Source organism: Lampris incognitus, chromosome 14 (assembly GCF_029633865.1).
Source record: "Lampris incognitus isolate fLamInc1 chromosome 14, fLamInc1.hap2, whole genome shotgun sequence".
NCBI lineage: Eukaryota > Metazoa > Chordata > Actinopteri > Lampriformes > Lampridae > Lampris > Lampris incognitus.
The window spans coordinates 11,355,588-11,370,820 of NC_079224.1; the positions used below are offsets into that span (position 1 = coordinate 11,355,588).

At 47.1% G+C, this 15,233-nt stretch overlaps 1 protein-coding gene across 1 annotated transcript in view; it reads left to right on the forward strand.

The window, feature by feature from the left end:
• Positions 1–15,233, forward strand: part of ak5 (adenylate kinase 5) — a 135,021-nt gene that overhangs the window by 69,597 nt on the left and 50,191 nt on the right. Inside the window, exon 6 of the mRNA XM_056293301.1 lies at positions 1,335–1,526. Coding sequence (XP_056149276.1) covers positions 1,335–1,526 — 192 coding nt within the window. The remainder of the gene's footprint in view (positions 1–1,334; positions 1,527–15,233) is intronic.

Sequence of the window (15,233 nt, forward strand, 5' to 3'; positions counted from 1 at the left end):
GGTAACAAGCAGTTGCTCCTTCTCCAGAGGGTAAAGCACAACGGATCAAGGATCCTATTTTATATTAAACTCTCACCGCCATTGAAGCAGCAGCAAGTTACTCTCCTCAGGCTTCGGGCCAACTCGTTATCTATTTAATTTATTCAGGAAGTCTGATTTGTTCAGAGGTTTCTTTTAGAATTCAAAGAGCAAGGGAAGAAAAGTCCAATGGGAACCTCTCCAAAAACAAACTCCAGCCAAGGCAAGAAGTGAAGGCTCTGGGGCGTCCGGGTAGCGTAGCGGTCTATTCCGTTGTCTACCAACACAGGATCGCCGGTTCGAATCCCTGTGTTTCCTCCGGCTTGGCCGGGCGTCCCTACAGACACAATTGGCCGTGTCTGCGGATGGGAAGTCGGATGTGGGTGTGTGTCCTGGTCGCTGCACTAGCGCCTCCTCTGGTCGGTCGGGGCGCCTGTTCGGGGGGGAGGGGGAACTGTGGGGAATAGCGTGATCCTCCCACAGGCTACGTCCCCCTGGTGAAACTCTCCCCAGCACACTCCTGCTCCCTCCCACAGCCCAGCGACATGCAGACTCTACATGTCCTGATAGTCTGAATGGGGTGGTAGCAGTGGCGGCTGGTGCTAAAGAAATGTTGGGGGGGGGCAGTTTACCTTGGCACAGCACACCTGACAGCTGCTTTAATGTCCACACAGTCACGGAGTTATTAAGAAGGACAATGTGGCCTATAGATTTGATCAGGGTTCGTAGACGGTGGATGATTGACAGTCGAGACGAGGCGTGGTGGTGGGTGTGAACATGATTGACAGCCACGAGAATTGTCCAATCGCATTAGATCAAAAACCATTAAAACAATGCCGATTCGCTGCCAGTAAAAGTGGGCGTGTCTGGGGCGACACAGAACTGCGCCCCCTGGAGAATCTGAAGAAACCAATCAGACAGCAGCCTCAGGTCACCTGCTCGCCACAGGTTCGAGGGCTTACGTAAGGTGTGGTTTGGCCCCGCCCCTCACCCAGGAAGTATATGTATTCAGACACAAATCAACCAAACACCATTTGAACCGATATCTAATGCTGCTGACAGGTGCTCACAGACTGAACAACACTTTTATTTCATCATTATTTGCATTAAACAACTAAACTGTATTCAACATGTTTAAGTATATTTTCATCTCTTGGCATTTGAAGGGGGCGGCGCCCCAGCGTCCTGTACTGGCCAGCCGCCACTGGATTGTAAGTGGTTAAACTCCCGTCCGCTGCGACCCTAAACTGGACTGAACAGACAAAGACAATGAAGGACTGTACGCTCTAATGCACAAATTCGATCCGTCCCGACAGATTTGCACCCCTGACCTGGTGGTGTTCCTGGCCTGCGCCAACCACCGCTTGAAGGAGCGCCTGGAGAGGCGTGCCGAGCAGCAGGGTCGTCCGGACGATAATCCCAAGGCCACGGAGCGCCGCCTCACCAACTTCAAACAAAACACCATCCCTCTGGTCAAATACTTCCAGGAGAGGGGCCTTATTGTCACGGTAAGATGTGGGGAAGGAGAGAGAGAGTGTGTGTGTGGGGGGGGGGTGAGTAAAAGACAGAGAGAGAGAGAGAGAGAGAGAGAGAGAGAGAGAGAGAGAGAGAGAGAGAGAGAGAGAGAGAGAGAGAGAGTGTGTGTGTGTGTGTGTGTAATGCATGTGAGAGTGCATTTGTTTTTGCATAGGTGGGCATGTGTATGAAATGCACTCCCAGGAAATGCATGTGTGTGTTTGCACACTGTGTGTGTGTGTGTGTGTGTGTGTGTGTGTGTGTGTGTGTGTGTGTGTGTGTGTGGACATGGCTTTGCCTGCATGTCTGTGCATGGGTATGGTGGTGCAGCCAGCTCCTGGTGTGTGCTATAAGCAGGTCTCTCTCCTTTCTTGTTTCTTCTCACATAAAACACTTCTGTGTGCAGTATGTCTGCCGACATTACTGTAATGTCTTACAACCTCCCCCATATCTCTCTCTCTCTCTCTCTCTCGCTCTCTCTCTCACACACACACACACACACAAACACACACACACACATACACACACACACACGCTGCAAAATACCCATTACGTAGACGGCTCAGGAAGCTCACAAAGTTTGGTTGATTCCCAAAGTCTGTGGAGCTTATACCCTTGGTAATCTCCCAAGCCAAACGCAGGCTGCCGAGGGCTCGAGTAGATAGAGGGGCAGATGTTTATTGGATGCCAGTGGGTCCTTCATTAGATCCTGGGGTTGGGTGCAGAGGGGTTATCCTTGGGCACGTGTGGATATAGAGATAGACTTATCGGCTGCTCCGTGTTAGCAGGAGAGGACCAGTCCATTCCTCTGCAGCGTGGGAGGGGGAGGTGGGGGTGGGGGGTCAAATTGATCTTTCTGAGCCTCAGGTCAGTGCAGAGACACAGAATATTACTTTTACTGGCATGGACATAACAAAAACCCCTATGGAAGCCCGTTTCCACCATGTTAAAAAATTTTTTTGCTTAATTGTGACTTTATTTCTCGCAATTCCGGCTTTATTACTTGGAATTCTGACTTTATTTCTCACAATTCTGACTTTATTTCTCACAATTCTGACTTTATTTCTTGGAATTCTGACGTTATTTCTCGCAATTCCGACTTTATTTCTTGGAATTCTGACGTTATTTCTCGCAATTCCGACTTTATTTCTTGGAATTCTGACTTTATTTCTCGCAATTCCGGCTTTATTTCTTGGAATTCTGACTATTTCTCGCAATTCCGGCTTTATTTCTTGGAATTCTGACTTTATTTCTTGGAATTCTGACTTTATTTCTCGCAATTCCGGCTTTATTTCTTGGAATTCTGACGTTATTTCTCGCAATTCCGACTTTATTTCTTGGATATCTGACGTTATTTCTCGCAATTCCGACTTTATTTCTTGGAATTCTGACTTTATTTCTCGCAATTCCGGCTTTATTTCTTGGAATTCTGACTTTATTTCTCACAATTCTGGCTGTTTTGTTTTTTTTAGCCAATCAGGGAGCATCACCTCCTCTGCAGTGTTAGCCAGAAAGCTTTTCTTTTCTTTCTTTCTTTCTTTTTTTCATGTGGCGGAAACGGGCTTCCATACAAAACAGGTTGGATACTTTTGTAATAAATAAATGAACAAATAAAAAGGTTTGGTTCTTTTAAGGTCAGCATTTCAGGGCATCTTAGAGTGGGGCGACCGCCTTAATCTCTAGAGGATAATCCATTCACATTAAAAGTCACTGAAGAGGACTTTTTCATGTGAACGTGTCCAGATGTCCCTCAGAAGTCAGCATCTGTTATTTACTTCCACGTGCCTGGGCAGTCTGAGCCAGGGTCGCCGCGAGGAACTTTGCAAACAAATTGTTGGTGTAATCCTGTAAACTATTGGTCTTGAACTTTCTGGGTAACGTGTCCTTTTGTTTGCAATAAGTGCTTCTAGAATTTGAGGACATTCGGGGCTTAGCCTGGACCTCTGCAGCGGGGGTCCAGGGGGATCCTCCCCTGGAAAGGTTTTGTTTAATAAATAAATAAGCTCCATTGAGATGCTTCTTATGCACTCTGGCACCTTATTTACGTTTAAACTACACGTCTTAATCGTTGAGAAACTGAAATGTGTACGTCAAAAACTGTTGTTTACTTTTCAGATGGATTATGAATTGTGATGTTAAAAATATTAGTAGTTGTTGGTAATTAGTATTCGTACTGAGTAGAAGCAGAGTACTTCACAACTGCTATCATTAAACATTTATTCACACGCTTGAGTACCAGACTAGAGTAAAACACTTCAATGTATTTATGTAAACATTGGTTTATTGGAATATTCATTTTTCTTTCACACACACACACACACACCTCTCTCTCCATTATCTGCCGCTCCCTCTCCCTCTCTCCTCTCTCTCCATCATCTGCCGCTCCCTCTCCCTCTCTTCTCTCTCTCCATCATTTGCTGCTGTCTCTCTTCTCTCTTCTCTCTCTCCATCATTTGCTGCTGTCTCTCTTCTCTCTTGGTCTCTCTCGCTATCATCTGCTACTCTCTCTGTCTCTCTCTTCTCTCGCTCCATCATCTGCTGCTGTCTCTCTTTATCTCTCTCTCTCTCTCTCTCTCCATCATCTGCCGCTCCCTCTCTCTCTTCACCCTATCAACTGCTGCTGTCTCTCTCTTCTTGCTCTCCATCATCTGCCGCTCCCTCTCTCTCTTCACCCTATCAACTGCTGTTGTCTCTCTCTTCTTGCTCTCCATCATCTGCTGCTCCCTCTCACTCTTCTCCTCATCAACTGCTGTTGTCTCTCTCTTCTCTCTCTCCATCATCTGCTGACGCCTGTCTGTCTCTTCTCTCTCTGCATCATCTGCTGCTGTCTCTCTCTCTTCTTGCTCTCCCCATCATCCGGCACTCCCTCTCTCTTTTCTCTCTCTCCGTCATCTGCTGCTGTCTCTCTTCTCTCTCTTTTGCTATCATCTGCTTCTGCCTTTGCTGTTCTCTCTCTCACTCTCTCTCTCTCCATTATTTGCTGCTCCCTCTCTCTTCTCTCTCTCCATCAACCGCTGCTCCCTCTCTCTGTCCATCATCTGCTGCGGTCTCTCTTCTCTCTCTTTGCTACCCTCTGCAAACCCATGAAATCAACTTAAATGAAAGTAATAATAATGCAACATATTGTTGCATTACCTTTACATGACATTACTCCTGCATTACTAATTACTGTTACAATTACGTGACTACCCTATGTTTTGAACACAATGCTTCCCTTTATAACAGTACCAAGTACTGCATTTTATTGAAATAAGGCGGTCAGGGGCGGAAATTCATCCCGAATCTAAAATTCGAATCTAAAATTCAAAAAAAAAAGAAGAAGAAGAAGAAGAAGAGCCGGTGTGGGCCAAATTGGGGTTAAGATCGGGCTAAACTGGTGGAGTGTCAGCCCAGCTTCAGGGAGCCGCGTGTTAAAGTCTTGCTCGCGGCTGTTGCAGGAAATGTGTATATTTTGTTGGGATGTGAGTGGCTTCGGGTCAAGTTTCTTCTACCACTTGCGGTGTTCCTGCTCCTGTCATGCCCCTTGTTTCCTGGCAGTCAGCAAACAAACTGCTAAAAAAGAAAGACCAAAACTTGTTTCTGGGAGCAGGGAGGTATTTTTTGACGAAGATTACGCCATTGCGTAAATAGTCCAATGTCATCGCTAGTCTTGGTGAAGGACAACAGACTTGTCTCTTTTCAGTGGTTCATGGTTTGCGTCGTACCCTCTGTACTAACCTCCACTTACAGGCTTTATTTTGACAAATGAGGGGTTACGAGAGATCCAAGGATGTGATGGGTTTTTTTTACTTTTTGTTTGAGCCGCTCCTCAACTCAATATTCTCTCTTTCCTGTTTCCAAAGTTAATGTTGGCAGGAATGTCCGAGAAGTTTGGTTTACAGGAACTTAGTCATGCTGTGGTCTTCATAATAACCACCTTCAGCTTGTCTTTCTTCTGTAGCTTTGGATGCTTTCATTGTTGTTTTTGTTATTTTGCAGAGGTGGCTTTCCCTGAAGCTTCCAGCCAATCCAGTATGATACCATGCCATGTATCCCTGCATGTTAGCATCCATAGTCATCCACTACAGCAGAAGGGTCTCAAAGTGGGGTCAAGGGGGTCTTTGGGGGGGGGGGTCCCTTGATAAATTAGGAATATATAACTTGAACATTGCTTTAACGCACTGTTATTAGAAATTGTAAACGTGACAGTGTTCAGGCACACTATTGGAGGAACACATTGAGTTGCATGATTCTGTCACTGGATCAGTTTCAGGTCAACTATAGCAGGTTAATTCATGTAAAGTCATCAGTGTCAAACCATACCAAGGTTCCTCTGCCCGTCCAAACACTGCATATTTCCTCCATATCAATAACCTACCACCTCAGCACAAACCATGTCCCCTGTAAAGTCAACACAGATGAATGCAGGGCCAAATACGGCAACATCTTCACCGTCTGATCAATCGATTGTTGGCCATTTCTTACATAAAAACACCCTCCAGGGACAGAAATCGAAGGCAATGCAGACGGGTCAGTCCAGTTGTGGTTTGTGGCTGCCCATTAGTACCACAAAAAGGAAAGGGCTCAACGCTGATCCTTGATGCAGTCTTATCTTTACCTCAAATTCACTTGTTGTTCCCACTGCACATCACACTATAGTCTTACAGTCCCTGTACATGTTTCTGCCGCTCCCTTCACCCTCAGACAACACCACAGCTCCTCTCTCGGTACTCCGTCATATGCCTTCTCCAAATCAATAAATACGCAGTGCATTTCTTTCTGTCCTATAATGTATTTTTCAGCTGAGGTCCTGAGTAGAAATCTCGCATCCGTGGCATGAATCCAAATTGTTCTTTCCCTATAGTCACTTCCTTCCTAAGTCTCATTTCAATCACTCTCTCCCATGACTTTGTCTGTCCCATCAGTTTTATCCCTCTGTAGTTGCTGCAACTTTGAGCATCACCCTTAAATTGGTACCACGGTGCTCTTTCTCCATCCATCTGGCCTTTTCCCAGTCTGTATTATGGTGTTGAAGAGTCTAGTCAGCAACTCTGTGCCAGTATTGCCTAAGTATTTTCAGACTTGGGCTGGTGTATTGTCCAGTCCCACAGCTTTTCCATCTTTCATTCGTTCAACGCTTTTATCACCTCGTCCTTTGTAATCTCTCCAACGTTCCTTGGTGGCTCATCTGTCCTTCTTTCTCTGTTATTCTCTTCATTCATTTGGTGCCTGAAATAATCCCCCCATCTCTGTAAAATATCCTCATCTTGTGACAGTACTCTTCCATCTGCATCCTTGATCAGTTTTACTTGTTCAACATCCTTGCTTGCTCTGTCTCTCTGTTTGGCTGCTCTATATGTATCCTTCTCTCCTTCCTTTGTATCTAGTCTTTTTTACAGGTCCTCTTATGCTCTTGGCCTTGCTATCACTATGCCTCTCTTAGTTTCCTTATTAGCTTTCTTGTAATAATAATAAAAAAGTTGTTTATATCGCACCTCTCTAAGCATCTTACACAACAGGATAAAATAATGCACATAGTCAAGATAAGACAACAAAATACAATAAAAATATTGGACATAATGCCAGTTCCACCCCACAGAACAACGTAAAACACGGTCAGGATGAAATCACAAGAGCATAAGAAAAACGTAGAGAATTAGAGCCAATAAATTCATTCTTGTTTCTTTTTTTTTTTTTTTAAATCCCCCTTTTTCTCCCCAGTTGTACTTGGCCAATTACCCTATTTTCCCAGCCATCTTGGTCGCTGCTCAACCCCCTCTGCCGATCCGGGGAGGGCTGCAGACTACCACACGCCTCCTCCGATACATGTGGAGTTGCCAGCCGCTTCTTTTCGCCTGACAGTGAGGAGTTTCACCAGGGGGACGTAGCACATGGGAGGATCACACTATTCCCCCGCGGGCCACATCCGGCCCGTGACGGGTTGATTTATGGTCCGCGAGAATTTTTGGACAAATGCACGAAGGACGATTTTTTTTTATTTCCCTACCAAAAAAAAAAAAAGTAATTTCTTAGTAACAGTAAGGCTATTAATATATCGAAAAATAGATGAAAAATCTCAGTTTAAATTATAATACCTGCAACGTATCGACACCAAAACAAACTAACGACCAACATGCTGCTGGAGGTTGAGTGGCCCGTGGTTTTAAAAGTGGCTCTAAAAGTGGCCCGCTATGAAAAGTAATTGGGGACCCCTGGTCTATGTTGTTATGTTACACACTCGCTTGGTATTTGCAATTCACAGCTTCCCTCAAGTGGCACTTTCTGCATAAAAGGTAGTCAATCTGTATAGTTCTGCCTCCACTCCTTTATGTTGCTGTCTGACCGTCCCTCTTTTTGAAATATGAATTAACTATACTTCTCTTGGATGGCCACCTTTGTCGTGGTGGAGAAGCTTGAATGTTCTAATGATCCCAAGAGCTATGCTGTCCAGAGCTTGGCTCCTGGTAGGGTCACCCAAGGCGGATAGATCAAGGGGGAGGGTGCAGACGAAGTGCAATCCAACAAAGACCTTAACGGTGGAAGATGTCTCCAGGTCACAACGGCAGTGAAGGCAGATGAAGGCAGCAACAGAGGGTGGTCCCCAATCGTCTTGGTTCTCCATGCCATTGGACTCTGGTCACTCCCTGAACCGTGTGGTGGCTACAGGCACATCAGCCACGCCACATGATAAGCTGTCACATGCAGGTGTCCTAAAGGACAGTCATACTCGACTCCGAGTGACAGCAGATGATGATGATTAACTATAGCCATATCATTCCTTGTAGCAAAATCAACTATCGACTCCCCACCTGCATTTCTCATTCTAAACCCAAATTTTCCCATGACATCCTCATCGCCACCATTTCCTTCTCTCACGTGTCCATTCAAGTCTGCTCCAATAAAACTCTGTCATCCCCTGGTATGCCTGCCATTATTACATTGCCCAGTTGTCTCCAGAAATTCACCTTTTCTTCCTCATCACAACCCACCTGAGGTGCATATGAACTTATTATATTTGCCAGATGGCCATGTAAATCCAACCTCATCCAAATCAGCCTATCTGAGTCCTCCTTTACTTCCATGACTTGCTGTTGAAGCCCTCTGTCTAGGATTATTCCCACACCGTTCCTTTTATTGTCTTTCCTATGGTAGTATATAGTGGCAAATGAGTTCATTCACCACTCTCATGAATAGAAGAATAAAAATGTTCACCATGTCATTAGTTATAGTAATTAGTTATCATTATTGATCCCTTGATTAATCTAACAATTAATAATACTAAAATATCAAAAATATTTTTTCCACCGAGCTATACAGTCCAGTCTTTATCTTTCCAATATATACAGTCCAATCTCGAGGTGCCTGCTCGTGAATGGTGAGGTCACATGGTGTGTGCGCTAACACCATCTTCCAGTGAGTCAGCCCATTAGAGCTGAGGAACAGGGCCAGGTATTTTCAGAGCTTAACTAAGCTTAAGGAAGTACAAGTGGCTTCCTTGAGCACCCGTCCCCATTGCAAATCCCTCCAAAGCCTCCCTGTATTCTCGATGGAGCCTATTTAATTAAGTTATCAAAGCTCTGCTGTGGCGTTACAGGGGTAGGCGTTTAATAAAATTGCTTGATTACAGGAGTATGGTATGTACTCTTTCAAATGTTCTGTATTTAGAGCTTGGACAGAAGAGGTTTCTAAAGCACATGGAGATCTGGAGGACTTTAATTTGTAATAGCAGCACACTCCAGACACTTTAGGAAGAAAATTATTGAAGGCCGTGGTCACGAGTCTATGGTCCCTATCATATTTTTATTGAGCTGCACATCTGACCCTTGCTCCTTCCTACCTGTTGGTTGCTGGTGCCGCTGGGGATGTAGGGACTTAAGGTTATTATACGATCAAGCTATTTAACTGTGAGGATCTGCATGAAAGTGTCTTAAATGGCTAAAATGTAAATCTGGTCGAAATGTAAGTTGCCAGAACAAACAATAACCATGTTCACCATATGGCTTAAGAGCTAATTATGCATTTATCACAAATGCAATGGAGAGAAGTGGGTTAATCTTCAATAATAAGAGCTTTCTTTGAATTACCACATAAAGTTGAAGTGCTATAAATACATGTGTGTGTGTTTGTGTGTGTTTGTGTGTGTGTGTGTGTGTGTGTGTGTGCATACAGTAAATGTGAATCTAAGAGATAACCTGAGCTGACACAGTCGGATATATTCTATCACACCACTTTTCTTTTCTTGTTTTTGTGAATGTGGGAAAAAAGCATCCAGGTGAAATCCATCAGTTGAAGGCTTACCTGTCAATTGCCTTTGCTCTGCAGGGGCAGTTACCTCCATTCTCACGACAGACACTGTTACGTCCAGGCAGTTCTGACTCTAAAAAAGTAGAAAACCACATAAGCATTGCACTTGAAAAATAGCCAGTTCGGGGCGTCCGGGTAGCTTAGCAGTCTATTCCATTGCCTACCAACACGGGGATCGCCGGTTCGAATCCCCGCGTTACCTCCGGCTTGGTCAGGCGTCCCTAAAAACACAACTGGCCGTGTCTGCGGGTTGGAAAAAAGGATGGGTGCAATGCCCCTGCATTGACTATAGGGGGTTGAACCCAATCACGATCAAGAATTGTTACCCCTTACCTCTTGTGACCAGGGCCTACGAGTCTCTACAAGGCGCCACTGTGTTTTCTAAGTTGGGCCTGCGCAATGCCTATCACCTCATTCATGTCTGGCAGGGCGACGAAGGGAAGACCGCCTTCAACACCCACCATCGATGCTACGAGTATCTGCTCATGCCATTCGGGCTCACTAACTAAGGCACCTGCTGTTTTCCAGGCCTTCATTAAGGACGTCCTGCCAGACAGGTTGAACCCTTTTGTTTACCTGGATAACATTCATTTTCTCCAAGACTCTCCCCAAGCATGAACAACACGTCCACCAGCTTCTCCAACACCTCCTTGAACACCGCCTATTTGTGAAGGCAGAAAAATGCCAAATCCATGTGGACACCATCTCCCTCCTGGAGTTTATCGTGTCCAAGGAGGATTTGAGGATGGATCCAGCGAAAGTGTGGGCAGTGTTGGACTGGCGTCGAGCCACCTCGGTGAAACAGGTGGAACAGTTTTTAGGGTTCGCCAGTTTCTATAGGTGCGTCATCAGGAACTTTAGTGCTCCCCTGACTGCTCCCACTCGAAAGACGGTGACTCTGTTCTCCTGTCCACCGGAGGCAGAAAACACTGCTTCACCTCCCCACCGGTCCTGACTCGTCCTGATTCCACTCTAGTCTTTGTGGCTGAGGTGGACACCTCCAACCATGCCGTCAGGGCGGTGCTGTCCCGACCCACTTCCTCCGAACAAAAGACACACTCCTGTGCATTCTTTTCCCGACAACTACCCCCAGCCGAACAGAATTATGGTGTGGGGGACAGGGGACTGCTGGCTGGAAAGTTGGCCCTTGATGAGTGGAGGCACCAGCTGGAGGGAGCCGTCCACCTCTTCATTGCGTGGAAGGATCACAAAATCTGGCCTACATCCATCCGTCCATTATCTTAACCGCTTATCCTGCTCTCAGGGTCGCGAGGATGCTGCCTACATCAGGACAGTCAAGTACCTCAACTCCCACCATGCCAGATGGACGCTCCTCCTCACTCACTTTGATTTCACCATCTGCCTCCTTTCGTTATACCTTTTCCAAGTTTAGATATTCTTAGTTGTTCTGTGTACTACCTTTTGTTTGTTCCTGATTTTTTCTTTCTTTCTCAAGTCAGGTAAAGGCTGAGTTATTGTTTAAAGGCTGGATTCCGTCTGCTGTGTTCTGCACTTGGGTCCAACCCCAAACTGAGACCCTAACTATTGTCCCCCCCCCTCTTCCAAGTCGTCCCGGTCACTGCTCCACCGCCTCTGCCGATCCGGGAAGGGCTGCAGACTACCACGTCTCCTCCGATACATGTGGAGTCGCCAGCCGCTTCTTTTCACCTGACAGTAAGGAGTTTCACCAGGGGGACGTAGCGCGTGGGAGGATCACGCTATTTCTCCCAGTTCCCCCTCCCCTCCACTCCAAACAGGTGTCTGACCAGAGGAGGCGTCAGTACAGTAACCAGGACACATACCCACATCTGGCTTCCCACCTGCAGACACGGCCAATTGTCTGTAGGGACGCCCGACCAAACCAGAGGTAACACGGGGATTCGAACCGACGAGCCCCGTGTTGGTCGGCAACGGAATAGACCGCTATGCTACCCGGACGCCCACCCTAACTACTGTTAATACAGATGAGGAAAATTGTGCCCCTCTGAGTCAATAACTCTACTTCTGAATCTAAATGGACCTTATGGAGTCACACGTTGTTGGGGTCCAGCTTTGCGAGTACTGTCTTTGCCATTTCTGATATCCTTGATGAACTGAAAAAATTATCCTTTCCAGTCAGTACATGCCTGACATTTTCAGGCATATACTGACATAGGCACACACACACACACACACACACACACACACACACACACACACACACACACACACACACACACACACACACACAGAACCATTACAGAAGTTTGCTTCACACAGACATAATTGCTTGTTTTGTTCTTAATTGAAATTGATCTTTTATTCCAAGAGCGAGGATCGGTGTGATGAACAGCTAGCTAGCCTCAGCCCACGTCCTTCATGTGGTCTGAGACAGTACTCAAATCAGAAACAAACGACGACGACTCTCTTTCTCTAAATTTATTTCTGATTTCCCCCAATTTAGTAGCCAATCGATCCCTATTTTAGTTCAAACACCCACCCTCGTACTGCATGCGTTCGCCAACTGCATCTCTCCGGCCGGCAGTCTCGAAGGAGTCGCCTTGTCACGGAAGTGGCGAGGCGACTCCAGGCCGAACCACTGCTTTTCCCCACACACACAGAGACGCATTCACGTGACGACCACAAGCTGACTCCGCCCCCCTCCCGAAGACAGCGTTGCCAATTATTGCTGCTTCATCGAGTCCGGCCATAGTCGGATCTGACGAGACCGGGGCACGAACCCCGGTCCCCAGTGGGCAACTGCATCGACACAAAGCCGATGCTTAGACCGCTACACCACCGCGGACCCTTAACGACGACTCTCTTGATGACTCTACATTGTTATTTGATACTCTGTCGGGGGTTTGAATCCTTTTGAGTTTTTGTGTATCATAAACGAGTCACCTGCATCTTATAAACAATAGGTGGAAAGAAAAGAAATAGGCATTAATAACGTTTCCTAAGTCTCCAGCCTGTAACTTATTCATTTTGGAGGACATGTCTCAAGTTAGACACGACGTTGGCCGTCATCCGTACAGACTGCAAATAGCAAAAATGATCCATTTATGAAAAATATGAACAACAGAGCAGATACTGGATCTGAACAATTGAATTGTACTGGGGGAAAATGGTCACTTCGTTCTCTTTTACGTGGTATTTTGGATAAAACTAGTCAAGAGGACGTGGAAACTGTGGTTTACATGTACAGCACCATGTTTTTAGGTGTGCTGATGTTGATGTGTCTGTTGAAACCTATATTTTCAATCATTATTAGGTGAAAAGGCTCTTGAACATCTATTTTCCTATCGACCAGGATTTATTCTGTATACTATATCCACAATTCGACTTGTCAAGTAACTTCAGGGGCGGCACGGTGGCGCAGTGGTTAGCGCGGTCGCCTCACAGCAAGAAGGTTCTGGGTTCGAGCCCCGGGGTAGTTTAAAGTTGGGGGTCGTCCCGGGTCGTCCTGTGTGTGGAGTTTGCATGTTCTCCCTGTTTCTGTGTGGGTTTGTTCCGGTTTCCTCCCACAGTCCAGAGACATGCAGGTCAGGTGAATTGGCCGTACTAAACTGTCCCTAGGTATGAACCTGTGTCGGCCCTGTGATGGACTGGCGGCCTGTCCAGGGTGTCTCCCCGCCTGCTGCCCAATGACTGCTGGGATAGGCTCCCGCGACCCCGGCTCGGACAAGCGGCTTGGATACTGGATGGACGGAAGTAAATTCTGAGTGTTTTGTGAAGAGACAGTAACCTGTCAGATCACATCGGGACTCTAATCCAAGTCCAACAATATTCTTTAAGAAGTCGCCTCGTGACAGGAAGTGTCATTCACTCGTTGCATAAACAGATTAGACAGAGACCTAACCGCGGTGTGGAAATAGCTTTTAATCGTGACTTATATGGTACATGGCGTGTGCGGGATGTGATCGCTCGCGGTGTCTGTGGTACGGGACTAGGAGCGACGTTCAGCAGTCCCGTGGGGTTTATGTGGACGTCAAGCTCTCAGGGAGGAAATCTTATATTGATTCCACTCCACTCCTCTTCAACAGGTAGTGAGGACACACGGGGGGGGGGGGGGGCGACTCCCTCGCGGCTGACATCAGACGGTGCCCCTTTTTTTAGCCTGTTTCCGTGGTAACCACATGTGGAGGCAGTAATGGGGATGGGCTACCCTTAACGCCTTCCTGCCTATCTGTCTGACCCCTTACCCCCCCCCCCCAAACCGACAACACCTCAGAGGTTTTGTCTTGATCTTGTCACGCACGTAAACCCTGCCACGAGTCGCACAACACGTAAGAGGGAGAGTGATCATCGGCCTTCTTGAGGCACCTTATTACTCGGTTACCTTTGACCTTTAGCCAGCCGTCCTCAGCAAGGAAGGTTTTCTCAGACTAACGCTGAGGGGAGGGATCCAGGGGCACCGTGAAGGTACGTGCAGCTTAGAATTACGCTGCCATCAATGGCGGGCTGGCCATCTGGAGCAGCGGGAGTTTTCCCGGTGGACCCCAGCCCCCACTCAAATCAAAAATAACCACGTGTTGTGTGTCTGACTGGCCCGGGCGAGTGGGCCGCCGGGCCACTGCGGTTGGGTGTTAAATCTGTCAGCCTCTCTCTCCCAGCCAATTACTTTTGGTCCGGTCCGTTCTAACGTTTCCTGGGCCCCGCCCCTTTCCCGTCTCTGTTAAGGGGCGACATGTGGATGAATAGTGGCGTGGCGCGAGACGGACCACCGAAAAGAGAAAAAAAAAACGTAAAGGTGGTTAAAATTATTTGTTTTACTGGTCAGATGGTTCCAGAGATTGGTACCACCTTGCTGCCAGTGCCCATGGGCCAACATGTGCTCCTTCTAGCCAGCCTCCACCTACGAGCAACACGTCCCCCCTGTTCTAGTTTACATCTATTCTACTGAAGGTATTGTTATACTGTTCAGTAATCTTGTTTACATAAAGTGTGGCCGTGGTTTGTGTGGGTGGTGGTGTATCACCGGGGGGGGGGGGGGGGGGGGGGTTGGTGAGCCGGTCTGAGTCAAAAAGTCCGGGGCCATTTCTCATTCCAGTCCGCCCCTGGCTGCCATGACAAGGTGCAGGGCCACGCAGTGGAAGGAAGGACACGCTTGAAATTGCGAGCTAGACGTGTGCGAGATTTATTCACCAAGCGGGACGTCGGTAGGCCGACACCCGGCCAGCTCGGACTCCTTTCCGGGGGGCTGGCTGCGGGTCTCTAAACGTTCCCCTTGCAAAGGCTGGACGTGACAGTTCAGCGCTCATGAATAAACATACAACCCATCCAGAGAGTAAGCGTTTCTTTCCACAGGTTTATCCCCCTTGTGGCTGAAACACACACACACACACACACACACACACACACACACACACACACACACACACATAAAGGCACAGAAGGGTGAATGTTCACAGATGTTCCTCACGGCACGCTAATTC